General features: G+C 44.2%; 1 protein-coding gene across 2 annotated transcripts in view; it reads right to left on the bottom strand.

Annotated features, from left to right (window-relative positions):
• Positions 1-16,955, bottom strand: part of eif4e3 (eukaryotic translation initiation factor 4E family member 3) — a 119,935-nt gene extending 102,980 nt beyond the window's left edge. Inside the window, exon 1 of one of the 2 annotated variants that reach the window (XM_068051509.1) lies at positions 16,705-16,955. In XM_068051509.1, coding sequence (XP_067907610.1) covers positions 16,705-16,886 — 182 coding nt within the window. In that variant the 5' untranslated portion in view covers positions 16,887-16,955. The remainder of the gene's footprint in view (positions 1-16,704) is intronic. The other variant, XM_068051510.1, reaches the window with a different exon arrangement.
• Between the last annotated feature and the right edge of the window lie 10,312 nt (positions 16,956-27,267).

Here is a 27,267-nt window from a genome sequence, read left to right as displayed (position 1 = left end):
CAGTCAACTACACAAACTACTAACTTTTGCAGCAGACTTCCCTAATTCTAATCTTGGTGTAACACAATTTTCCAGCAAACCAAAATCAGCACCTCTTTTTTTTTTTAATAAAAGTGACAAATTTTTCATTGGTTAAATCACTAATTTGTTAAATTCCAGTGAAACAAAAAAAAATGTTAATAAAACTGTGGTATTCAAAAAAAAACAGAGAAAGGAGCTTGTTTAGATTTTATCAAGATGACAATTTTTAGTGTTGTATGAAGCAATCTCCATGGAAAGTTCAGGAAAGAGCTCAATTTTAAAAGTGGAGTACTTTTCAAACGATTTACTCACAGGAAGGTCACTGAAGTGAGATAAATAACAAATGATGCACTGTGCATCTTACAAAGCAATTTTTGCAACAGGAAATTGAATAGCTTTAAATGAAAGTTTCATTCATTGAAATATTAAAAGCATTGCACACGTAACTTGCAGACTTTCACACACATCCTATCAACCACTTGCTTCTGATACTAACTAGTCCTGTTGCCCAACGGGCCTAATTTCAATCATCCTCAATAAATCACCTTGTTAACTGAATATTCTAAAGTCCAGGAGATGCAAAACTGCTGCTTGGTCTGGTGATCCTTTGACAGTACCGTGCAAGGCAGATTTAAATAGCATTAATGGTTAAGGTTTTTGGGCATTAGATTACTGTTAAGGAAAAAACCATTTATGGCACACTGTATTACAGTACATCGCAAACATTATAGCAAACCATCTTTCAATTACTTTTCATTTTTTTTTTCCTCAAAAGCATCTGACCAGAAAAAGGTAAAGTATCCTACAGAGATAACTCAAATTATAGCACAATGGCTTGGTCATGTGACAGACTGAATTACTCTTACCTTTGCATCACTGACCAAGCAATTTTGTGTGCACATGTGCATGTATGTATACACTTACACCCATGCTTACCACTTCACCCGCTGTGATCATACACCTATTAAATTAGCACAGATCATAGCTTAAAAATAGGTGGGAAGGTTTTAACATTGTATATTTGTTAAAATTGTATGAGGATACACTAAAGAGTTTGCATCTGTATTGTGCCTTTCACATCCTCAGGTTAACCAAAAGCACTTCACAGCTAATGAAGTACTTCTGAAGTGCAGCCACGATTGCATATAGGGAACTGCATTAATTTGAAAACAGCAAATTACCATAGAACAGATAATCTGTTTTAGCAGCAGTGGTGAGAGTGGAGCCAGAGTACAGGATAAAAAGGAGCAGCGAGCAGAGGCTTGAGAGCAGCAGCAGTGGAAAGAGCAGGACCAAAGACAGAGATATAAAAGGAGCGACGAACTGAGGCCTGAAGCAGCAGCAGCGAGTGGAGCTAGAGGTGGGAATATGGGATAAAAGGAGCAATGGAGAGAAAACAAAAAACAAAATCAAGGAGGAGTTCACCACAGGTCAGCAGGTAGGCGATTGATTGGTGAGTATTACAGCATTGTTTCTGTCTCTCAATGCTATGACAGCTGTATAAACTTAGAGCTGGGAAAATATATTAAATCAGAGAGGTCAGAAGTAAGGAGCATGGGTCCGAGGAGTTGGGGACAGGGGAGCAGAGCAGCCGGAGTCCACTGATTGCAGAGTTCTTTTTAAAATAATCTTCAATAGGTCTTTAGTTTTTGTTAAAATTAATTTGTCTAATAAATTGAGACATGGCAGGGCACCTCAGTCCTGTGGTGTGCACATCCTGTGCCACATGCAAACTCCAGAATGGCTTGTGTCCTGGACAGCCATATATGCTGGAAGGAGGAGCTCGAGCAACAGTTGACAGCCTCACAGATGCATTGCAGTGATGAGAGCTATGTGGATAGCAGGTTTCTGGATGTGCAGGCAGAAGGGGACTGGGGTCACCTGCCGACAGTCGGGCAGAACAAGGCAAAGTGGTGCAGGAGTCCCCCAAGTGCATCTCACTCTTCAACCAGTATAAAGTTACAAAAACAGGTGACGTGATGGTTTCTCTGAGGTTTTCAGCCAGAGTGAAGTCCACAGTACCTTGGCAAAATACTGCAGATTCTGGAAATCTGAAACAAATAGAAAACACTGGAAATACTCAGGCCAGGCAGCATCTGTGGAGAGTTAACGTTTCAAGTCGTGACCTTTCAACAGAACGGTCAAAAGTTAGCAATGTAATAGGTTTTGAGCAAGTGAAAGGGGTGGGAGAAGAAAAAAAAAGGGAACATGTGATAGAGTAGAGGGCAGGAGAGATTAAATGACAAAGTTTTATGATACAAAAGGAGTGATAATGGGATAAGTAAAAAAATGATATATCTGGTTGAGGTGCATATGCAGCAGGATAGTAGCAATCTGAACAGAAAGTAAAGGGGATTAAGAAACAAACAAAATAGGGGGGGAGGGGAAAAAAGAGCCAACAAAAAATGTGAAAAAAGAAAAAGTGGGGGCAAAGGTTATGATCTAAAATTATCAAACTCAATGTTGAATCCGGAAGGCAGTAAACCTTCCAGTCAGAAGATGAGATGCTGTTCCTCGAGCTTGTGTTCAGCTTCACAAACACTGTAGCAGGCCAAGAAATTAAAAAGGTCAGAATGGGAGCAAGGTGGAGATGTGAAATGACAAACAAGAGGAAGCTCCGGGCCACACTTGCAGACTGAATGGAGGTGTTCCGCAAGGCAGTCACCCAGTCTGTGTTCAGTCTCCCCCTTGTAGGGGAGACCACATTCTGAGCAGAGAATACAGTATACTAATTTGAAAGTACAAGTAAATCACTTTCACTTGGAAGGAGTGTTTAGGTGTTTGGGGCCCTGAACAGTGAGAAGGGAGGAGGTCAAAGGAGGTGGTGATGCATCTTCTGCGCTTGCCTGGAACCAGGTCACTGGAAAGGGAGTTGACCAGCGTGTCGTGGAAGGAATGGTCCTTCGGAATGTTGAAAGGTCTCCTACATTTCTGTCGCCAAACACATCATCCCCTCCCCACCCCTTTCAGCATTCCGAAGGGACCCCTCCCTCCATGACACCATGGTCCACTCTTCAATCACCCCGAACAATTCAACCCTTTCCAACGACACCTTGCAACATAAGTGCAGGAGTGCCACACCACCTCCTTTTACCTCCTCCCTTCTCACTGTCCAGGGCCCCTAAATACCTAAACATTCTTTCCAAGTAAAACAGCTATTTATTTGTATTTCTTTAAATTTAGTATACTGTATTTACTGCTCACAATGTGGTCCCCTCTACACAGGGTTGGGGGGGGGGGGGGGGGAAAAGGGGAGGAAGAGAGGGAGAATAAACAGACTGGGCGATAGCTTTGCAGAATAGCTCCATTCAGTCTGCAAGTAAGACCCGGAGCTTCCTGTTGCTTGTCATTTCACTTCTCCACCTTGCTCCCACTTTGACCTTTGTTCTTGGCCTGCTGCAGTGTTCCAATGAAGCTCAACCTAAGCTTGAGGAACAGCAACTCATCTTTTGACTGGGCACTTTAAAGCCTTCCAGAATCAACAGCGAATTCATTAATTTTACAACATAATCTCTACCCCCATTTTTTTCTTTTCTCATGTCTTTTTTTGCTGCTTTTTCCCCATCCCCTCATTTCTTTCTTAATCCCTTTACTTTCTATTCCGACAGCTACTATCCTGCCATTTACACCTCATCTAAACACATCTTTTCTTTCTTTACTTATTCCATTACCACTACCTTTGGCGTTGTAGCATGAAACCTTACAGCATTCATCTCTCCTGCCCTCCACCCTATCACAGATCTTCCATCTCCCCCTTTTTCACTTGCGCAAAACCTACTACATTTCTAATTTGAGTTCTGGTGAAATGTCATGACTTGAAACATCAACCCTGTTTTTCTCTCCACAGATACTGCCTGACCTGCTGAGTAATTCCAGACTCTGTTTTTGTTCCACTGTACCTTAGGTGGCTCAGCTATGCAGACAGCAGGAGGAGGGTGGTCAGAAAAGCAATAGTGATAGGAAATTCTATGCTTAGAGGAGCAGACAGGTGTTTCTGCAGCCACAGACATGACTCCAAGCTGGTATATTGCCTCCCTGGTGCTAGGGTCAAGGGTGTCAGTGAGCCACTGCAGAACATTCTGAGGGGGGGGGGGGGGGGGGGAAAGGGTGAACAGCAAGAGGTCCTGGTCCATATCGGTAGCAATGATAGAAGTAGAAAGAGGGATGAGGTCCTGCAAGCAGATTTCAGGGAGCTACGAAAGGAGTTAAAAAGTACAACCTCAAAAAAGGTAGTAATCTCCAGATTACTCCCTATGCCATGCACTAGCGAGTACAGAAATAGGAAGATGGTGCAGCTGAATGCATGTCTGGAGAGATAGTGCAGGGGGGAGAGCTTAAGATTCCAGGGGCATTGGGGCTGGTTTTGTGGGAGGCACAACCTGTACAAACTGGACAGATTGCACCTCAACAGGGCCAGGACCAATATTTTGGTGGGGAGGTTTGAGTGTGCTTTTGGGGTGGGTTTAAAACAAGCTTGACAGAGGGATGTGAACTTGAGTGTAGATTCAGAAGGAAGAGAAGCAAAACTGGAAATAAAATGCAAAAAATGAAGGAATAAAGGGTGGAAAATAAACAAAGGAGTTATTCAGTGACTGGTGGTATGTACTTCAAAGCAATGAGACTGATGAATAAGACAGATGAGCAGATGGCACACAGACACTTGGAAGCATGATATCAAAGCTATTACTGAAACATGGCTTAAAGAAGGGCAGAAATGGCAATTCAACATTTCTGGTTACAGGGTTTTCAGATGGGTTAGAGAGAAAGATGAAAGGGGGGGGGGAAAAAAAAAAAAAATCACAATGTTGGTTAAATAAAACACAGCTGTGAAAAGATATGATACGCTAGGAGCATCAAATGAAGCCATATGGGTTGAACTAGGGAACAAAAAAGAGGAGCAACTGTACTGCTGGGCAGTATACAACACACCCCCAAAGAGTCAGAGGGAGATAAAATAGCAAATATGTCAGCAAATTGCTGAAAAGTGCAGAAATAAAAATGGCAGTAAAGGCAGGGGATTTCATCTACCCCAATATGAACTGGGATAAATTCTGTGTGAGAGATAGAGGGCACAGAATTCTAAAGTGCATCTAGGAGAACTTAGTAAACCCAACAAGATCAAGGACAGTTCTAGACTTTATTTTAGGGAATGAATCTGGGCAGGTGGAAGGGCATTAGTGGGAGAGCAGTTTAGGGGTAGCAATCATAATTCAGTTAGTTTTAGAGTAGTTATGGAAAGGGATGAAGATAGACCAAGAGTAAAAGTTTTCAATTGGGGAAAGGCCAGTTTTACTAAGCTAAGATGCTTATTTGGGAATAGTGTCAGGGAAGCTTTTTTTGTTGTTTAAAAACTAAAGGGGGGTCTGTGTGCCTTTAAGACTAAGAGTTGTTTGTCTCTGGGAACAGTGTGCAAGAGCTGCAAGCCTGTTTCCCAGGCAACAGCAAGAGAGAGAAGTCACATGCCATGTTGTATCAGTTTGACTGTGTGTAAGACTGGCTAGAACCGATTTGATCTGGTAGACCAGCCAAGTGTGCTCTCCCTGAAGGAATGATTTGTCGCTCAGCAGAAAATCTACATTGGCCTACAGGCTGTGTTTCGCCTAAAGAGGAAAAGGCCCCTGGGAAAGGAATCTTTGCATTGTTGGAGGTGGCAAATTCATTTTTACTCCCATCTCGAAGAAGTCTCCGCCTCAGAAATGACTTTGTTGCCTTTTGTGTTTCTGGGAGTTCTGGAATTCTCAGTAAAGTTTCTACTGATAGATCTATTAAGATTTTGAAGTAGCAGTCTGTTATACTCTTTGTTGAAAGATCTGTGTGACGCCTACTGCAGCCAAAGTACCTTGAACGCCTATCCATTACAGACTATTCATCAACTCGCCTGGAGACTTTAAGTGGCATCTGACTATTTGACTCTGGGAAGCTGGACACTGCTTATAGAAAATAGGTTGATGGGCAGAGCTCAAGAAGTTTATACCATGCATCCTGAAGAGGCTTCTGCAGATTATGAGATGGCAAAAAAAGGTTATTCTCGCTGCATATGAGTTAGTCCCTGAAGCTTGCCATCAGAAGTTTCAGAACTTACGGAGATTGGCTAGGCAGGCGTATGTAGAATTTGAGGGGGTCAAAATTAATTTGCTTACCACTGGAAACGGGCACTGAAGACGGAAACCATGTGTGAGAACCTTAGAGAATCAATTCTCTTGGAAGAGTTTAAAAATTCAATCCCTTCAGAAATTAGAACTCATGTAGATAACTTGAAAGTTTTAAAAGCTAGGCAAGCAGTGGAAATTGGTGATTTTGAGCTTGTGAATAAGCCAAAAAAATGTTTCCTTCACCCCCTTAAACCCAAGAAGGATACAGAGAGAGAGTGAAAGGAAGGCAAGGAGCCAGGGACAAGAATCAACAGCTGGGATGCCCCAGGATCACCTCCTCAGGCCAGAAAGGAAGGTGCTGAGGGTAGAAATGAGGTCCGCAAGCCGAAGTGTTATCATTGCCACAAGATGGGTCGCCTTCATTCAGAATACTGGAAATTGCAAGGTAAACCCATAGGACTTGGGATACACAAAGCTAATTCAGAGAAAAGAGCTCTGACTGAGTACAGCAGACCAGGCTTTAGCTTTAACGGCAGCTGTAAAACCAGATACAAAAAATAATGTGAGTATAGAGGTTAAGAATAAAGATACCTTAAAGTTATAATGAATTCTTGTCAAAGGGAAAAGTAACTCCAAATCCTTTAAGTGAGGCAGGAAAATCTGTTATACTCAGGGATACAGGAGCAACCCAAACTCTTCTGCTGTGGAAAGGTATAATGTTTCCACCTTGAACGCTAAAGTTTGGGTAAACTTAATCAGCTGTGGAGGATGAATTCTGGGACCAGGTACGAGATGGGTTTCCGGAGCAGTACGTTGAAGAACCAACTAGGGATCGAGCTATTTTAGATTTAGTATTATGTAATGAGAAAGGGCTAATTAAAAACCTTGCTGTGAAGGAGCCTCTGGGAAATAATTTTTCATTAAGCTGGAAAGTGATCTAGTTCATTCTGAAAATAGGATCTTAAATCTGACCAAAGGAAACTATGAAGGTATGAGGGCAAGTTGGCTATGGTGGATTGGGAAAATACACTAAAATATTTGACAGTAGACAGGCAATGGCTGGAATTTAAAGTAGTATTACATGGTCTATAACAAATATACATTCCTCTAAGACACAAGAACGATGAATCAAAAACAGTTAAAGATTGCATTAGATCAAAGGAAGTGGCTTATAAAGGTTGCCATAAAAAGTGGTAAACAGAGGACTGGGAGCAATTTAGAATTCAGCAAAGGAGGGCCAAGAAACTGATAAAGAAAGGGAAAAGAGAATATGAATGCAAGCTAGCGAGAAACAGAGGCAGACTGTAAAAGCTTCTTTAGGTATGCGAAAAGGAAAAGATTAGCAAGGACAAATGTGGGTCCATTATAGGCAGAGACAAGAGAATGGAGAAAAGGGAAATGGTATAAAAATTAAACAATTACTTAGTGTTGATCTTCACAGATGAAGATACAGAAAATCTCCTAGAAACACAAGGGACTTATGAAAATGAGGAACTGAAAAAAAAAAATCAGTATTAATAAAGTAGTGGTACTTGAAAAATTAACTGTACTGAAGGTTGAAAAATCCCTTGGACCAGATGAGCTACATCCAAGAGTATTGAAGGAGGTGGCTATAGAGATGGTGGATGCATTGGTGGTCATCTTTCAGAATTCTGTAGATTCTGGAAAAGTTCTTGCAGACTGGAAAGTAACAAAATGTAACCCCACTTTAAGAAAGGAAAGAGAGAAAACGGGGAACTACAGACCTGTTAGTTTGGCATCAGTAGTACAGAAAATGTTAGAATCTATTATAAAAAGAGGTGATAACTGGACACTTAGAAAATAATATGATTGGGCCGAGTTAACATGGATTTATGAAAAGGAAAAACGGACAAAACTACTGGAGTTTGAGGATGTTACTTGTAGCAAAGATAAAGGAGAACCAGTGGATGTGGTGTATTTGGATTTTCAGCAGGCTTTTGATAAGGCCCCACACAGAAGGAGGTTAGTAAACAAAATTAGAGTACATGGGATTGGGGCTAACTGACTGGTATGAATTGAGAACTGGTTAACAGACAGAAAACAGTAGCAATAAATGGGTCATTCTCAGGATGGCAGGCTGTTACTAGTGGGGTACTACAAGGATCAGTGCTGTGGTCACAGCTGTTTGCAATCTATATAAGTGATTTAGATGTGGGGAGAAATGTAATATTTCCAAGTTTGCTGATGACATAAAACAAGGTGGGAATGCAAGTTGCGAGGAGGATGCATGAAGGCTTCAAGGAGACCTGGACAGGCTAAGTGAATGGTCAAGAACATGGCAGATGGAATATAATGTGAATAAGTGTGAAGTTATCCACTTTGGCAGGAAAAAGAAACAGAATGCAGAGTATTTCTTAAATGGATGGGGGGGGTTAGGAAGTGTTGATGTCTAAAGGGACCTGGGTGTCCTTGTTCCCGAGTCACTAAAAACAGGTGCAGCAAGCAATTAGGAAGGCAAATGGTATTTTGGTCTTCATTGCAAGGGGTTGTGAGCACAGGAGTAAAGATGTCTTACTGCAATTTCATAGAGCCTTGGGGAGGCCGCACCTGGAGCAGTGTGTACAGTTTTGGTCTCCTCATCTAAGGAAGGATATACTTGCCATAGAGGGAATGCAAAGGTGATTCACCAGGTTAATCCCTGGGATGATGAGATTGTCTTATGAGATTGCAGAAACCTGGCCTGTATCCTCTAGAGTTTCGAAGAATGAGAGGTGATTTCATTGAAACTTACTAAATTCTTACAGGGCGTGACAGGGTGGATGTAGATAGGACATTTCCCCTGGCTGGTGGGTCTAGAACCAGGGGACATAGTCTCAGAATAAGGGGCAGGCCATTTAAGACTGAGATGAGGAGGAATTTCTTCACTCAAAAGGGTGGTGAATCTTTGAAATTCTCTACCCCAGAAGGCTGTGGAAATTCAATCATTGAGCATGTTCAAGACCGAAATCAATAAATAGCTGGATATTCATGACATCAAGGGACATGGGAATAGCGCAGGAAAGCAGCACTGAGATAGATGATCAGTTATGATCCAATTAAATGGCAGAGCAGGCTCAATGGCCTGAATGGCCTACTCATGCTCCTATGTCAAAGAGCATACACAGTAAAGGCCTGTTACCTGACCCAAACCCGATGGGACCCGAAAACGTGTCGGGGTCAGGTCAGGTCACTCTTCCAGGTCCGGCCTTGGGTCAGGTTGGGCTGGACACACACAGCAAGAATTGCAGTTAAGTGTTAGAAGTAAAAAAAAACTTACCCGAGCTGCAAGTCCAGGATGCCAAAGAAGGAAACTTCAAGTCTGCGCAGCGAGCGAGTGAGCGTCTCCATGACGCTATCACACTCATGCTGCAGCTTTCTGAAGACTGGCAGTCGGAAGGCAAATAAAGGGAACATTCCAGTGGTCGGGTCGGACCGGGTCGGGCTTTTTTGTGTGACTTGAACAGGCCTTTAATACAGTAGGTTAAGGCAAAAAGTGGGTCAGATGCCAAGAGCTCAATATCGCAGAAAGCCTGGAGGCGTACAAAAAGTGGAGTGAAATTAAAAGGAAATTAGCAAAGAGAAGGCCTGAAAAATCTTGCCAAGTAAAAGAGGATAACTAAGGAAAGAATAGGGCCGTTTGGAGTTACCCAAAAGGTAACTTGTGTGTGGTGGCACAAGACATGGGCATGGTTCTGAATGAATACTTTGAATCTGTTTTCACAAAACAGGGACGAAACAGATATTGTAGTTAGGGAGGAAGAGTGTGAAATATTGGATAGGATAAACATTAGAGAGGAAATATTAAAGGTGTTTACCATCCTTAAAAGTGGATAAATCACTAGGCTCTTATGAAATGTATCCTAGGCTGCTGAGAAAAGAAAGGGAAGAAATAGCAGAGGCTTTGACCATCGTTTTCTAATCCTCACTGGCTACAGGCGTGGTGCTGGAGGACTGCTAAAGTTGTATAGTTGTTTTAAGAGAGGGGAAAGGATAGCCTGAGTAATTATGAGCCAGTCAGCCTAACCTCAGTGGTAGGCAAATTATTGGGAAAAATTCAGATAGTACTGATTATCATTTAGGGAGGCATGGATTGATCAAGGACAGTCAGCATGGATTTGTTAAGGGAAGGTCAAGTCTGACTAAAATAAAAACAAAGTGTTGGAAAGTGATGAAAGGTCACAGACCTGAAACGTAACTGCTTCTCTCTCCACAGATGTTGCCTGACCTGCTGAGTATTTCCAGCACTTGGTTTTTATTTCAGATTTCCAGCATCTGCAGTGTTTTGCTTTTATTCAAGTCTGACTATTTTGGTTTAACTTTTTGAAGTGGTAACAAGGAGAGTCTATGGGGGTAGCACATTTGTTGCAGTCTCCATGGATTTTAGCAAGGCTTTGACAAGGTTCCACATGCAGACTGGTCAGAAAATTAAAAGCTCATGGGAACCAAGGGAAAATGGCAAGTTGGATTCAAAATTGGTTCAGTGGCAGGAAGCAAAGGGTAATGGTCAATGTGTGCTTTGTGACTGGAAGGTAGTTTCCAGTGGGGTTCCACCAGGCTCAATACCGAGTCCCTTGCTGCTCATGGCATATAGCAATGACTCAGACTTACATGTACGAGGCATGATTAAGAGGTTTGCAGATGATATGAAAATTGGTTGTGTGGTTCATAGCAGGGATGAAAGCTGTAGACTGTAAGAACATATCAATGGACTGGTCAGGTAGGCAGAAAAGTGGCAAGACAGATAGTTAAGGTATACAGGATACTTTCCTTTCTTGGTTGAGGTCTAGAGCAGAAGAGTAGGGAGCTTATGCTAGAACTGTATAAAACACTAGTTAGTACTGCATGCAGTTCTGGTTACCGCATTACAAGCAGGATGTGATCACACAAGAGAGGGGCAGAAGAGATTTATGAGGATGTTGCCAGGATTGGAGAATTTTAGCTATAAGCAAAGATTGGACAGGCTGAGGTTGCTTTTGTTCGGAACAGAGGAAGCTGAGGGGAGATTTAATTGAGGTGATTAAAATTGAGAGGGGACTACATAGAGTGGATAGGGAAGGCTCATTTCTGTTAGCAAAGATGTCAATAACCAGGGACATCGAGTTAAAGTAACTGGAGGAAGGATTAGAAGGGAGCTGTTGAGTTTTTTTTTTAAATTCAGAGGGTGGTGGGGGTTTGGAACTCATTGTCTGAAAGGATGGCAGAGGTAAAAACCCTCATTGCATTTGAAAGACACTTGGCTGTGCACTTGAGGAGCCAAAACATACAAGGCTATATACCAAGAGCTGGAAGGTGGGATTAGACAAGCTCACTCTTTAGCAGGCATCACGGACACATGGCGCCAAATGGTGAGAGTGAGACCAGCAGTGTTTAAAAAGTGTAGCGGCAGCAGGAAAGGAGACGGAGCGAGACCGGTGATGTTTAAAAAGAGCAGAGACAGCGGGGAAAAAAAGGAGACGGAGTGAGACCAGCGGTGTTTAAAAAGAGCTTCTTTAAAAAGGCAAACAGTGACATCAGAGGAGAGCTGCAAGGTGATTGGTTGGTGAGTTGCAGCTGTTAGAATACCTTAAAAAAAGGGAAAGTTGTTTTTTTTTGTTGGAAATAAAATCTCTGGGGATGAGGTGAGTACTACTAAAGTGTGTTTTTTTTTTAAAAGGACTTTAGACTGAAGTGGGTAGAACAAGGCCCCTAGTATAATTAGTATTTTTTTAATTAAGGGAGTAACTAATTAACCTAAGGGTAAGTCATGGCAGGAGAGCTCAGCCCCGTGATATGCTCCTCCTGCGCTATGTGGGAAATCAGGGACGCTTCCAGTGTCCCTGACAACCCATATGTGCAGGAAGCGTATCCAGCTGCAGCTACAGGCTACCCGCATTAAGGAGCTGGAGGTGGATTCACTGTGGAGCATCCGTGATGCTGAGGAAGTCGTGGATAGCATGTGTAGTGAGGTGGTCACACTGCAGATAATGGCTGCACAGGCAGAAAAGAGATGGGCGACCACCAGACAGAGTAGTAGGCACAGGCAGGTAGTGCAGAGGTCCCCTGTGGCCACCCCCTCTCAAACAGATATACTGCTTTGGGAGGGGGTGGGGGGGGGGGGGGGGGAGAAAAAAAAATAGATGACCTCCCAGGGAAAGCAGCAACAGCCAGGTTCGTGGCACCACGGAGGGCTCTGCTGCACAGCAGGGAAGGAAAAGGGTTGGAAGAGCTGTAGTGATAGGGGATTCTATCGTAAGGGGTGCAGATAGGTGTTTCTGTGGCCACAAATGAGACTCCAGGATGGCATTTTCCTCCCTGGTGCTAGGGTCAAGGATGTCTGAGCGGCTGCAGGACATTCTGAAAGGGGAGGGTGAGCAGCCAGAGGTCGTGGTCCATATTGGTACTAACGACATAGGCAGGAAGAGAGATGAGGTCCTGCGAAGTGAATACAGGGAGTTAGGCACAAGGTTAAAAAGCAGGACCTCGAGGGTTGTAATCTCATGATTACTCCCTGTGCCATGTGCTAGTGAGGATAGGAATAGGAGGATTAGGCAAATAAATGCGTGGCTGAACAGCTGGTGCAGGAGGGAGGGCTTCAGCTACTTGGATCATTGGGATCTCTTCTGGTGCAGAGGTGACCTGTACAAGAAGGACGTGTTGCATCTAAACTGGAGGGGGACCAATATCCTTGTGGGGAGGTTTGCTAACTACTCTGGAGGGTTTAAACTGGTCTTGCAGGGGGGTGGGACCCAAAGTAGTAGTCTCTCAGATGAGATAGTTGAAGAAAACGTAGAGGTTAAAGCAAGCAAGTCCAGTAGGCAGGCCGGGCAGGGGCAGGACAGGGAGCGTGGAAGGTCTGTTAGGCTAAACTGCATTTACTTTAATACAAGAAGCCTTACAGGTAAGGCAGATGAACTCAGAGCATGGATCGGTCCATGGGATTGTGATATTATAGCTATTACGGAAACATGGTTGAGGGATGGTCAGGACTGGCAGCTCAATGTTCCGGGGTACCGATCTTTCCGGCGTGACAGAGGTGGAGGTAAAAGAGGGGAAGTTGCACTATTGATTAGGGAGGACATCACGGCAATACTTAGAGAGGATATCCCGAGGGGAATGTCCAGCGAGGCCACATGGGTAGAACTTAGAAATAAGGGGTGATCACTTTGATGGGATTATACTATAGGCCCTCCAATAGTCAGAGGGAAGTGGAGGAGCATATATGTAGGGAAATCACAGATAGGTGTAGGAATTATAGGGTTGTCATAGTAGGTGATTTTAACTTCCCTAATATTGACTGGGACTGCCTTAGTGCTAAGGGATCAGATGGGAAATAATTTGTTAAGTGCTTCCAGGATAGTTTTCTGAAGCTGTATGTGGATGGCCCTACTAGAGAAGGGGCTACACTCGATCTCCTCTTAAGAAATGAGGCTGGGCAGGTGGTTGATGTGTCAGTGGGGGAGCACTTTGGAACCAGTGACCATAACTCTATTAGCTTCAAGATAGTTATGGAAAAGGATAGGACTGGTCCTCAGGTTGAAGTCCTAAATTGGGGGAAGGCTAATTTCAATGGCATCAGACAGGAACTCTCAAAAGTTGAATGGGAGAGGCTGTTTACAGGTAAAGGGACGTCTGGCAAGTGGCAGGCTTTTAAAAGTGAGATAGGAAGAGTTCAGGGCCGGCATGTTCCTGTTAGATGGAAGGCAAGGCTGGCAAGTTTAGGGAACCTTGATTGTCAAAGGATATTGAGGGTCTGGTCAGGACAAAGGAGGCGGCATATGTCAGGTATAGGCAGCTGGGATCGAGCGAGTCCCTTGAGGAGTATAGGGGGATGCAGGTCTACGCTTAAGAAAGAAATTAGGAGGGTGAAAAGGGGCCATGAGATTTCCCTGGCAGATAAGATAAAGGAGAATCCTAAAAGATTCTATACGTATATTAAGAGTAAAAGGGTAGCTAGGGAGAGAGTAGTTTCCCTTAAGGATCAGTGTGGCAATCTATGTGTGGAGCCACGGGAAATGTGCAAGGTCTTAAATGAATATTTCTCGTCTGTATTTACCATGGAGAAGGTCATGGAAGCTAGTGAGCTCAAGGGAGGGAACACCGATATCCTGGAGCATATCAACATTACAAAGGAGGTAGTGTTGGAGGTTTTGAAGCGCATTAAGGTGGATAAATCCCCAGGGCCTGACCAGTTGTATCCTAGGATGCTATGGGAAGCAAGGGAGGAGATTGCTGGGGCCCTGGCAGAGATTTTTGTATCATCGTTAGCCATGGGTGAGGTACCGGAAGACTGGAGGATAGCTAATGTTGTGCCTTTATTTAAGAAGGGCAGCAGGGATAAGCCAGGGAACTACAGGCCGGTGAGCCTTACATCAGTGGTGGGAAAGTTATTGGAAGGGATTCTGAGAGACAGGATTTATATGCATCTGGAAAGGCATGGTCTGATGAGGGATAGTCAGCATGGCTTTGTGCGTGGGAAATCATGTCTCACGATTTGACAGATTTTTTTTTTTTAAAGGAGGTGACAAAGAGGACTGACGAGGGCAGGGCGATGCACGTTGTCTACATAGACTTTAGCAAGGCCTTTGTCAAGGTCCCGCATGGTAGGCTGGTCTAGAAGGTTAGAACACATGGGATCCAGGGTGAGCTAGCAAATTGGATACAAAATTGGCTTGGTGATAAGAGGCAGAGGGTGGTAGCGGAGGGTTATTTTTCAGATTGGAGGCCGGTGACCAGTGGTGTGCCACAGGGATCGGTGCTGAGCCCTCTGTTGTTTGTCATATATATTAATGGCTTGGATATGAATGTAAGGGGCATGATTAGTAAGTTTGCAGATGACACCAAAATTGGTGGTACAGTGGACAGTGAAGAAGGTTGTCTAAGGTTACAACAGGATATAGATCAACTGGAAAAGTGGGCAAGTGAGTGGCAAATGGAATTTAACAGACAAGTGCGAAGTGATTTTGGGAAGTTAAACCAGGACAGGACATATACAGTGAATGGCAGGTTTTTGGGGAGTGTTGTTGAGCAGAGAGACCTTGGGGTGTAAGTGCATAGTTCCCTGAAAGTGGCAACACAGGTAGACAGGGTGGTGAGGAAGGTGTATGGCATGCTTGCCTTCATTGGCCGAGGCATTGAGTACAAGAGTTGGGACGTCATGTTACAGTTGTACATACGTTGGTTAGGCTGCATTTGGAGTACTGTGTGCAGTTTTGGTCTCCGCACTACAGGAAAGATGTGATTAAGCTAGAGGGTGCAGAAAAGATTCACAAGGATGTTGCCTGGTTTGGAGGGCTTGAATTATCAAGAGAGATTGGATAGGCTGGGTCTGTTTTCCCTGGAGCAAAGAAGGCTGAGAGGGGACATGATAGAGGTATATAAAATTATGAGAGGCATAGATAGGGTAGATAGACAGAGTCTGTTTCCCATGGTAGGGGTGACTAAAACTAGAGGGCATAGATTTAAAGGTGAGAGGGAGGAAGTTTAAAGGGGATTAAAGGAGTAAATTTTTCACACAAAGAATAGTGGGTATCTGGAATGAGCTGCCAGAGGAGGTGGTGGAGGCAGGCAGGAACAGTAGCAACATTTAAGAGGCATGTGGACAGACTTGAATGAGCAAGGCATAGAGGGATATGGAATTAATGCAGGCAGGTGGGATTAGTATAGATAGGCATTATGGTCGGCATGGATGCAGTGGGCCAAAGGGTCTGTTTCTATTCTGTATGACTCCATAAATGGCCTCCCAAGTTGTAAATTTTTCTTTGTTTCTAGCGATGCTGGCTGACAGTTAAATATTGGTGAGGAGAACTCCTCTGTTCATCTTCAAATAGGTGTGCCATGGAATCTTTTACACCCACCTGAAAAGGCAGATGGGGCCTCAGTTTAAAGTTTCATCCAAAAAACAGTACCTCCAATAGTGCAGCACACCCTCAGTACTGCACTGAAGTGTCAGCCTGGATTGTGTGTTCAAGTCTCAGCTGGGGCTTGAATCCACAACCTTCTGACTCAAGTGCCAAAATATTAGCATGGTTGTCAAAATTCACTTGACTCTCCATTTACAGAACACTACAATAGCTGCCCATCTTATTTGTATTGTGGAAGCAAAAATGCTTACCAAAGTGTCTAAGTTTCTGAAAGCAGGCTGTGTTTATAAAAACGTATATAAGATTACAGCACCATCCAGTCTGCCTTTAATCTTTCGTCTTCTAGTTCCGTCACAATCGAAAAAAAACTTTCAAGTTTGTCAAGTATCCAAAGTGCAACTAAAACTGATGGAATGTGTCTTCGGGTGCAGACGACTCGAAGTAAAAAAAAAACTAATGGTGGAAAATGCAACACTATTTATTTTGCAGATTACTGAGTCTCCTGTTTCACCTGCACCCAGAATCATTCATCCCTGCCTGCAATAGCCCCCCACCGCAACCCGCCAACCAATTCCTCATCCCCTAATGTTCATCCTTTCGTTTCGGCCCTTCGCAAGATCAGGTCTCTCTACCCACGGTTAAGCGGAGAGGTGATGCACGTACCAGGCTCCCTCACGACCGCCAATTACAATCGAGGCCCCTCTTGGTCACTGTGCCTCGGGGGGCCTGCGGCACCGCGCGGTCACACTCACCTATCCAGCCAGAAAGTCCAGGGCGAGTTGAGGGGGACGCCGGACTTGTCATGATTGTTGATCTCCTCGATGTGCCCCTGGTTGAGGTGAATGGTATCCCGCTCGGCGGCTGGCGGAGTCGTCGCGCTCTCCCTCTGAATCTCCAGCTGTTGCCGTAAATCCGGGCTGGCAGGGATCGCCATTTTCAATCACAAAGTAACGACGTCGCGACCGAGAGCCGAGCGAGAAAGGAGGAACAACGCATGCGCGCCTCCGTTTGACGCGACCAATTACGTCACCGATAAGGACGTCACACACCAGACGAGCAATGATTGGCTGTCGGGAGCGGGGGAAGGAGCGCACCGCTGGCTGCTGCTGGGATTGCAGGTGTGAATGAATGGACTAACTGGCCACTGGCATAGACCTTTACCAGCTTCTTCCCAGTTAGTAGCAACGGTACGTTCCTGAAAATTGGTTTCGTTATTAATAGAAAGCAATGTTACATTATGCCAAAGTACAAACTACAGGTAAAATCTTTCTATTTTGCTGACGGCTCTGCGAAATGAATTTGGGCATTTTCAATCCAGTTTGTAAGTGGCCATAGAAAATCGAACGCACATCTGGCCTAATGTTGGCACTAACTGGTAATGCCATTCACACAGGGCTAAATATAGTTGGTGTAGTCAGGCTCTTCTTTAGAGGTTGAGACACATTGTAGAAAAGCAAGATCTATTTGCTCAGTAATACTATATGTCATCCTGTAGCTACACAGGCTGATAAAAAAAAATGTGGTGCAATTAGATAGTGAAGAATAGGAAACAGTGGACACATTGTGGGAAAGCAGGATCTATTTGTTCAGTAGTACCATATGTCATCATCCTCTAGCCACACAAGCTGATACAAAAAAAGTGACATAGTTAGATAGTGAATAAGAAATATTTGTTTATGTTTAGAGATACAGCACTGAAACAGGCCCTTCGGCCCACCGAGTCTGTGCCGACCATCAACCACCCATTTATACTAATCCTACACTAATTCCATATTCCTACCACATCCCCACCTGTCCCTATATTTCCCTACCACCTACCTATACTAGGGGCAATTTATAATGGCCAATTAACCAATCAACCAGCAAGGCTTTGGCATGTGGGAGGAAACCGGAGCACCCAGAGGAAACCCACGCAGGCACAGGGAGAACTTGCAAACTCCACACAGGCAGTACCCGGAATTGAACCCGGGTCGCTGGAGCTGTGAGGCTGCGGTGCTAACCACTGCGCCACTGTGCTGCCCAGTATGTCCGATCTTGCCAGGATCCACCTGAACTTGAGTAAGTGGCACTGAAGAAATTTATGTGATCAGTCTCGATGGAGCACTTTTTGATGTTGAAAGCCAGTCGCGGAGGTATGGTTATTTCCATTAATAAGTGTAGGTTTCCATCATGCTTTCTTCTGTATGTCCTACTATGGCAATGTCGTCCATAATACACACACAGCCCGGGACTCGTTCCGTTGTCTGGTCTATATGCTGTTGAAATATATGCTGGCTGACAAACAGCCCAAATGGTAAATGGTAAAAGGAAACAAATGGTAGGGTGAACCAAATATCATTAGTGGTAAAGATGCAGTGTTGGTATCAGAAGAATGCCAGGCACCTGCATTATTGACGTTCTAAATATTTATGACCAGTGGCTTCTGGCCTCATGTGGCCACACCTGAAGAGGTGTACATACTTGGCACAAATTACTTTATTATGCATTCTTGGGATGTGGGCATCAGTGGCAAAGCCCAGCATTTATTACCCATCCCAAGTTGCACTTTTAAGATGGTGATCGGCCTCCTTATGTTCCATCAGCCTTTCAGCTCATCGAGCCTGCTCCACCATTCAATATGAACATGGCTGATTATCCACTTCAATGCTTTTTCCCCACACTATCCCCATATCCCCTTATGTCATTTGTATTTAGAAATCTGTCAATCTCTGCTTTAAACATACTCAATGACAGAGCTTTTACAACCCTCTGGGGTAGAGACTTCCAAAGATTCACAACCCTGAGTAAAGAAATTTCTCCTCATCGCTGTCCTAAGTGGCTGCCCCCTTATTTTGAAATGGTGTGCTCTGGTTCTAGACTCCCCAACCAGGGGAAACATCTTAGCTGCATCTACCCTGTCTATCCCTTTAAGTATTTTGTAGGTTTCAATGAAATCACCTCTCATTCTTCAAACTCTAGAGAATAAAGGCCCAGTTTCCCCTACCTCTCTTCATAGGAAAGTCCAGCCATCCCGGGAACAAGCCTGATGAATCTTTGTTGCACTCCCTCTATGGCGATAATATCCTTCCAAAGGTAAGGGGTCCAATGTTTGTGCCCCTTGCTGTTTCTTAGCTCCACCTAAGCAGATTCCATTGGGCAGCACAGCGGTGCAGTGGTTAGCACCACAGTCTCACAGCTCCAGTGACCCGGGTTCAGTTCTGGGTACTGCCTGTGTGGAGTTTGCAAGTTCTCCCTGTTACCGTGGGGGTTTCTGCTGGGTGCTCTGGTTTCCTCCCACAGCCAAAGACTTGCAGGTTAATAGGTAAATTGGCCATTGTAAATTGCCCCTAGTGTAGGTAGGTGGTAGGAGAATGGTGGGGATGTGATAGAGAATATGGGGTTAATGTAGGATTAGTACAAATGGGTGGTTGTTGGTCGGCACAGACTCGGTGGGCCGAAGGGCCTGTTTCAGTTCTGTATGACTCAAACTGCACACAGTACTCCAAGTGCAGTCTAACCAAGGTTCTATACAATTGAAGCAAGACTTCACTACTCCTGTACTGAAATCCTCTTGCGAGAGGCGAACATACCATTAACCTTCCAAATTGCTTGCTGCACCTGCATATTACCTTTGTGACTTATTGAAGACACCTGGGTTCCTTTGTACGTCTACACTTCCTAATCTCTTACCATTTAAGAAATACTCTGCATAGCTATTCCTCCTACAAAAGTGGATAACCTCATTTTTCCACATTATATTCCATCTACCACGTTCTTGCCCACTCACTAAGTCTGTCCAAACCTCCTTGAAGCAGCTTTGCATCTTCCTCACAACACATTCCCACCTAGTTTTGTGTCACCTGTGAATTTGGAAATACTACATTTGTTTCCCACATCCAAATCATTGATATATATTGTGAACAGCTAGGGCCCAGGCACTGATCCCTGTGGTACCCCACTAGTCACAGCCTGCCAAAGCAAGAATGACCCATTTATTCCTACTGTCTACTTTCTGCCAGTTAACCAATCCTTAATCCATGCCAGTATATTACCTCCTATTCCATGTGCTTTAATTTTGCCAACCAATCTCCTGTGGGGGACTTTATCAAAAGCCTTCTGAAAATCCAAGTGTACCATGCCCCCTTTATCAATTCTGTTAGTAACATCCTCAAAAAACTCCAACAGGTTCATCAAACATGATTTTCCATTCATAAATCTATGTTGACAATGCCCAATCAGATCATTATTATCCAAATGTCCATTTATCACATCCTTGAGAATAGATTCTAGCATTTTCCCTAGTACTGATGTAAGGCTAACAGATCTGTAATTCCCTGTTTTCTCTCTACCTCCCTTCTTAAATAGTGGGATGACATTAGCGACCTTCCAATCTGCAGGAACCACTCCAGAATCTATAGAATTTTAGAAAATCATCAACAATGCATCCACTATCTCCATAGCTATCTCTTTCAACACTCTTGGATGTAGAAAATCAGGTCCTGGGGACATATCAACCTTCCGCCCCATTAATTTCTCCAATACAACCTTCTTACTAATACTAATTTCCTTCAATTCCTCATTCCCTCTAATCCCTTGGATCTCTAATTCTGGGAGATTTCTTGTATCTTCCAGAGTGAAGACAGACACAAAAGTAATCATTTAGCTTCTCTGCCATTTCTCTATTCCATTATAAATTCTCCTGACTACCTGTAATGGACCCACATTTGCCTTACAAAGAACAAAGAACAGTACAGCACAGCAACATGCCATTCAGCCCTCCAGGCCTGTGCCGATCTTGATGCCTGCCTAAACTAAATCCTTCTGCACCTCCAGGGACCATATCCCTCTATTCCCATCCTATTCACGTATTTGTCAAGATGCCTCATAAACATCACGATCGTACCTGCTTCTACCACCTCCTCCGGCAGCAGGTTCCAGGCACTCACCACCCTCTGTGTAAAGAACTTGCCTCGCACATCCGCTCTAAACTTTGACCCTCTCACCTTAAACCCATGTCCCCTAGTAACTGACTCTTCCACCCTGGGAAAAAGCTTCTGACTATCCACTCTGTCCATGCCGCTCATAACTTTGTAAACCTCTATCATGTCGCCCCTCCACCTCCGTTGTTCCAGTGAAAACAATCAGTTTATCCAACCTCTCCTCATAGCTAATGCCCTCCAGACCAGGCAACATCCTGGTAAACCTCTTCTGTACCCTCTCCAAAGCCTCCACATCCTTCTGGTAGTGTGGCGACCAGAATTCCACACAATATTCTAAGTGTGGCCAAACTAAAGTTTTGTACAGCTGCAGCATGATTGACAATTTTTATACTCTATGCCCCGACCGATGAAGGCAAGCATGCCATATACCTTCTTGACTACCTTATCCACCTGCGTTGCCACTTTGTGACCTGTGGACCTGTACGCCCAGATCTCTCTGCCTGTCAATACTCCTAAGGGTTCTGCCATTTACTGTATACTTCATACCTGCATTAGACCTTCCAAAATGCATTACCTCACATTTGTCCGGATTAAACTCCATCTGCCATTTCTCCGCCCAAGTCTCCAACTGATCTATATCCTGACAATCTTCATCACTATCCGCAACTCCACCACCCTTTGTGTCGTCCGCAAACTTACTAAATCAGACCAGCTACATTTTCCTTCAAATCATTTATATATACACGACAACCAGCAAAGGTCCCAGCACTGATCCCTGCGGAACACCACTAGTCACAGCCCTCCAATCAGAAAAGCACCCTTCCACTGCTACCCTCTGTCTATGACAGAGCCAGTTCTGTATCCATCTTGCCAGCTCACCTCTGATCCCGTGCGACTTCACCTTTTGTACCAATCTGCCATGAGGGACCTTGTCAAAGGCTTTACTGAAATCCATATAGATAACATCCACTGCCCTTCCTTCATCAATCATTTTTGTTACTTCCTCAAAAAACTCAATCAAATTAGTGAGGCATGACCTCCCCTTCACAAAACCATGCTGCTTCTCGCTAATAAGTTAGTTTGTTTCCAAATGGGAGTAAATCCTGTCCCGAAGAATCCTCTCTAATAATTTCCCTACTACTGACGTAAGGCTCACCGGCCTATAATTTCCTGGATTATCCTTGCTACCCTTCTTAAACAAAGGAACAACATTGGCTATTCTCCAGTCCTCTGGGACCTCACCTGTAGCCAATGAGGATACAAAGATTTCTGTCAAGGCCCCAGCAATTTCTTCCCTTGCCTCCCTCAGTATTCTGGGGTAGATCCCATCAGGCCCTGGGGACTTACCTACCTTAATGCTTTGCAAGACGCCCAACACCTCCTCCTTTTCGATAATGAAATGACTGAGACTATCTCCACTCCCTTCCCTAGGCTCATCATCCACCAAGTCCTTCTCTTTGGTGAATACTGATGCAAAGTACTCATTTAGTACCTCGCCCATTTCCTCTGGCTCCACACATAGATTCCCTTCTCTGTCCTTGAGTGAGCCAACCCTTTCCCTAGTTACCCTCTTGCTCTTTATATACGTATAAAAAGAGCCTTGGGATTTTCCTTAATCCTGTTTGCCAATGACTTTTCATGACCCCTTTTAGCCCTCCTGACTCCTTGCTTAAGTTCCTTCCTACTGTCTTTATATTCCTCAAGGGATTCGTCTGTTCCCAGCCTTCCAGCCCTTACGAATGCTTCCTTTTTCTTTTTGACGAGGCTCACAATATCCTTCATTGTCCAAGGTTCCCGAAACTTGCCAAACTTATCCTTCTTCTTCACCGGAACATGCTGGTCCTGGATTCTAATCAACTGACATTTGAAAGACTCCCACATGTCAGATGTTGATTTACCCTCAAACAGCTGACCCCAATCTAAATTCTTCAGTTCCTGCCTAATATTGTTATAATTAGCCTTCCCCCAATTTAGCACCTTCACCCAAGGACTACTCTTATCCTTATCCACAAGTACCTGAAAACGTATGGAATTATGGTCACTGTTCCCAAAATGCTTCCTTACTGAAACTTCGACCAGCTGGCCGGGCTCATTCCCCAATACCAGGTCCAGTACGGCCCCATCCCTAATTGGACTATCTACATATTGTTTCAAGAAGCCCTCCTGGATGCTCCTTACAAATTCTGCCCCATCCAAGCCCCTAGCACAAAGTGAGTCCCAGTCAGTATAGGGGAAGTTAAAATCACCCACCACTACAACCCTGTTACCTTTCCATCTTTCCAAAATCTGTCTACATATCTGCTCCTCTACCTCCCGCTGGCTGTTGGGAGGCCTGTAGAAAACCTCCAACATAGTGACTGCACCCTTCCTATTCCTGAGCTCCACCGATATTGCCTCGCTGCATCACCCCTCCGAGGTGTCCTCCCGCAGTACAGCTGTGATATGCTCAGCCAAACGTTTCCTTTTTATGTACCTGTAGAAGCTTTTCAGTCCGTTTTTATATATTTTTTGAGAACTTACATTCATATTCTATTCTCCCTTTCTTGATTAATTTCTTGGTTCTCCTTTGCTGTATTCTAAAATCCACCCAATCCTCAGGTTTACTACTATTTCTGGCAACTTTATGGGTCTTTACTTTTTGGCTGCATTTGCTGACAACGCAACCACTAGGTGGCACTGTACAGGCACATGCACAAATGCAGCCTGTTCCACTTCAACGTCACAGTCTGCCATGTTAAGGGCAGCTGCCAGGACTAAAGATGGTGCTGCTCAAATAATCACAGAATGACAAAGTAAACCTATGGCAGCACACAATGGAAATCTAAAGTACAGCATCTCTGACAGAGCTGCACAATTCTTATTGTTTTCAGTGCCATTCCACTCTGGCCACTTGCTCCCTGCCCCCTGCTTCCTTCCCGCACTGTGCCACCCCAAGAAGCAAGGCGGTGTAGGAGCACGTGGCAGAGAGGAGGGAAGTGGCACCTCCTCGAGCTAGCATCTGGAGGGATGGGCGAGAGAGCCGGTGGCCGGGGGGGTGGGAAGAGAGAGGGTGGTGGGGGGAGGTGGAAGAGCAGGTGGCGGGGATGGAGTAGAGTGGCCGGAGAGAGCGATGGGGTGGGGGTGGGAAAGAGAGCAGAGGGGCTGGAGAGAGTGGCGGGGTGGGGAGGGGAGCGGAGCCGACCAGGTGCGTTGCACAAAGATGTACACGTTACATGATGACGTTGTCGGCGCATGCGCTAACCAGTCCTGGCAAGTCGGAACGCCGCACATGTGCAGAGAGCAGGAGCCCATCTGCGCATCTTGGCGCAGCCTGATGACATCAGTGGTCAGCTGCATTATCAGGAATCACTTTCTTTTAATCTATACAATCCTTAACTTCCTTTGTTAGCCACAGTTGACTGCCTTTACTATTGGGGGTTTTTGTGCCTTGAAGGAATGTATTGCTGCTGTAAACTATGTAATTTTTTTTCCAAGATTATCTATTGCCCATGTACTGTCATACCTTTTAATGTATTTTCCCAATCCACCTCAGCCAATTTGCTCTCATACCTACATAATTTCCTTTGTTCAAGCTTAATACCCTGGCTTCAGATTGAACTACCTCACTTTCAAACATGTAAAATTCTATCATATTATGGTCACTCATCCCTAAAGGTTCTTTTACAAGATTATTATTAATTTGCTCTCATTACATAATACTAGATCTAAAATAGCCTGTTCTCCAGTCAGTTCCTCAACATACTGCTCTAGAAAACCATCCCGAACACACTGCAGAAACTCATCCTCCACAGCATTAGTGCTCATTAGGTTTACTCAGTCTATATGCAGATTGAAGTCACCCATGACTAATGTATTACTCATGCCACATGCTTCTCTAATCTGATTAATACCATGCCCCACACTACCACTACTGTTTGGTGGCCTATAAACAACTCCTACCAATGTTTGTGCCCCTTGCTGTTTCTTAGCTCCGCCTAAACAGATTCCATATCTTGTTCTTCCGATCTGAGCTCCTCCCTTACTAATGTACTGATCCCATCCCTTATTATCCTTTTTGCCTGTCCTTCCTAAATGTCAAATATCCTTGAATATTCAGTTTCCTGTCTTGGTCACCCTGTAGCTACATTTCCATTATGGCAGTTAGATCATACCCATTTACCTATATTTGGGCCTTTAAATAATCTACCTTGTTACAAATGCTGAGTGCATTCAGGTAGAGTGCCCTTAACCTTATCTTCTTGACATTATTCTGCATTCTAAGCCTACTTGATGTTAGGCTTTGTTTCACCTGCCTTCTAATGTCACTTGCTACTTTTCTACCTCCTGTTACCAGCTTTACTTCTTTCCAATTTGAGCTACCCCTCAGGTTCTCACCCCCCTGACAAGCTAGTTTAAACACTCCCCAACAGCACTAGCAAATCTCCTTGCAAGGATATTAATTCTGGTCCTGTTAAGATGTAGCACGCCCATCTTGTGCAGGTTCCACCTGCCCTAGAACTGGTCCCAATGCCTCAGAAACACCAATTCACCATTCACATGTTTAATTGATGAATTCTCATATTCCTGTACTCACTAGCATGTGGCACTGGGACTAATCCTGAGATAACTGGTTTTAAGATCTTGCTTTTTAATTTCCTTCCTAACTCCCTAAAATCTGCTTTCAGGACCTCATCCCTCTTCCTACCTATGTCATTGGTACCAATGCCACAACCTCTGGCTATTCACCCTCCTCCAGCTGCTCCATGACATCCTTGACCCTGGCACCAGGGAGGCAGCACACCATCCTGGAGTTATGCCACAGAAATGCCTGTCTAATCCCCTGACTATCAAATCCCCCACCATTATTGCTCTTCCACTCTTCTTCCTCCCCTCCTGTGCAGCTGAGCCATCCATGGTGCTATGGACTTTGCTCTGGCTGCACTCCCTCAAGGAACCATCACTCTCCTGTATCCAAACTGGAAAACCGATTAGCAGGCAAGATATACTCAGGGGGCTGCTGCACTGCCAGCCTGATTCTCTTAGACTGTCTGACCCATTCCCTCTCTGCCTGTATGCTCCTTACCTGTGGTGTGACCATCTCCCTAAATGTGCTATCCACATAGTCTTCTGCCTCACAGATGCAGAACAGTGACTCCAGCCACAGCTCGAGTTCCAAAACCCAGAGCTCAAGCACCTGCAGCCAGTGACACTTCCTGTCAAAGTGTTCATCTCAGACACGTGCTGCATCCATGACTTCCCACATACCACAGGGCATACATTCCACTTGGCCAAGCTGACCTGCCATAACAACTTTAAAAACCTTTTATTACAATGAGAAGATATCTTACCAGTTAGTCACTAATCAACTTCTTTCCCTGTAGAAGAGAGAGGCAGCTACTGGAGGCTGAAAAAAAGCCAGAAGAACAGAGCCACTCCCTCACACACCAAACTCCCACTTTACACTCAGATTTATTTTCTTCTTAATTTATATTTCCCCTCCTTACTGAACTCCCTCAATTACCAAACTCCTTTAACACTCTGTATCCTCCAGCAACACTCAATGCAGACAAGCAGCACTGAGAGGCCCCTCAATTTATACTCTGAAAACAATGCTGTGTCAGCTGTGCTACAGCTCAGAACCAGTTTAAGCTAGCTACCTAATTAACTAGCTACAGCTGTACCCAGAGTGTTGGTATACCCCTGTTTAAAACTGCAAGTAACCTAACTTACCTCTTAACTGGAGCAGGAATTTCAATTAATTGCTAGATATAAACAAAACAAAAACTAGCCTTGAGAGATTAATCCTTAAAATTCACTCACTTACCAAACTCCCTTCTTCACACTCAGTGCAGAACTTCTTTTTGAACTGAAGCAATTTGCTACAACTGAATGAAACAACAACAGTTTCCTACTTCAGAGAACAGTTAAGAGTCAACCACATTGGTGTGAGATTGTAGTCACATAAAGGCCGGACAAGGTAATGGCAGAAGGTTTCAATCCTAAAGTACATGAGTAAACCAGTTGCATTTTTACATAGGTTTATGGTCACATTTATGATACCAGCTTTTTATTTCCAGATTTTGTAAACTGAATTAAAATCCTCAAACTGCCATTTGAATTCATCTTTTCTCGATTGTTAGTCCAGCCTCATTCTTATTAATCCAGTAACATAACCCCTATGCTACCTACCTGCACAGTTATTTCTTTCTTTGTACAGTAAGCTGCCGCAGTGTAAGGTCCTACCACTAAGGTCCTTCTGCTATAATGGAGCAGACATCTGCTGTGCATTGTGCCATTGATTCTATCGCAGTTTCAGTGTGACAGTTCTGGGCTTGAGTTCCATGTCAGCAGCAGAATGTCTCAAGAACGTTAGCAGTGATGCTCTTTTAGTCTTGCAGACCACTATTGCTGAAGCAA

Source organism: Heterodontus francisci, chromosome 19, assembly GCF_036365525.1.
Source record: "Heterodontus francisci isolate sHetFra1 chromosome 19, sHetFra1.hap1, whole genome shotgun sequence".
Taxonomy (NCBI): domain Eukaryota; kingdom Metazoa; phylum Chordata; class Chondrichthyes; order Heterodontiformes; family Heterodontidae; genus Heterodontus; species Heterodontus francisci.
The sequence above is the reverse complement of the archived record's forward strand: the minus strand, read 5'-3'. Positions and strand labels throughout refer to the sequence as shown.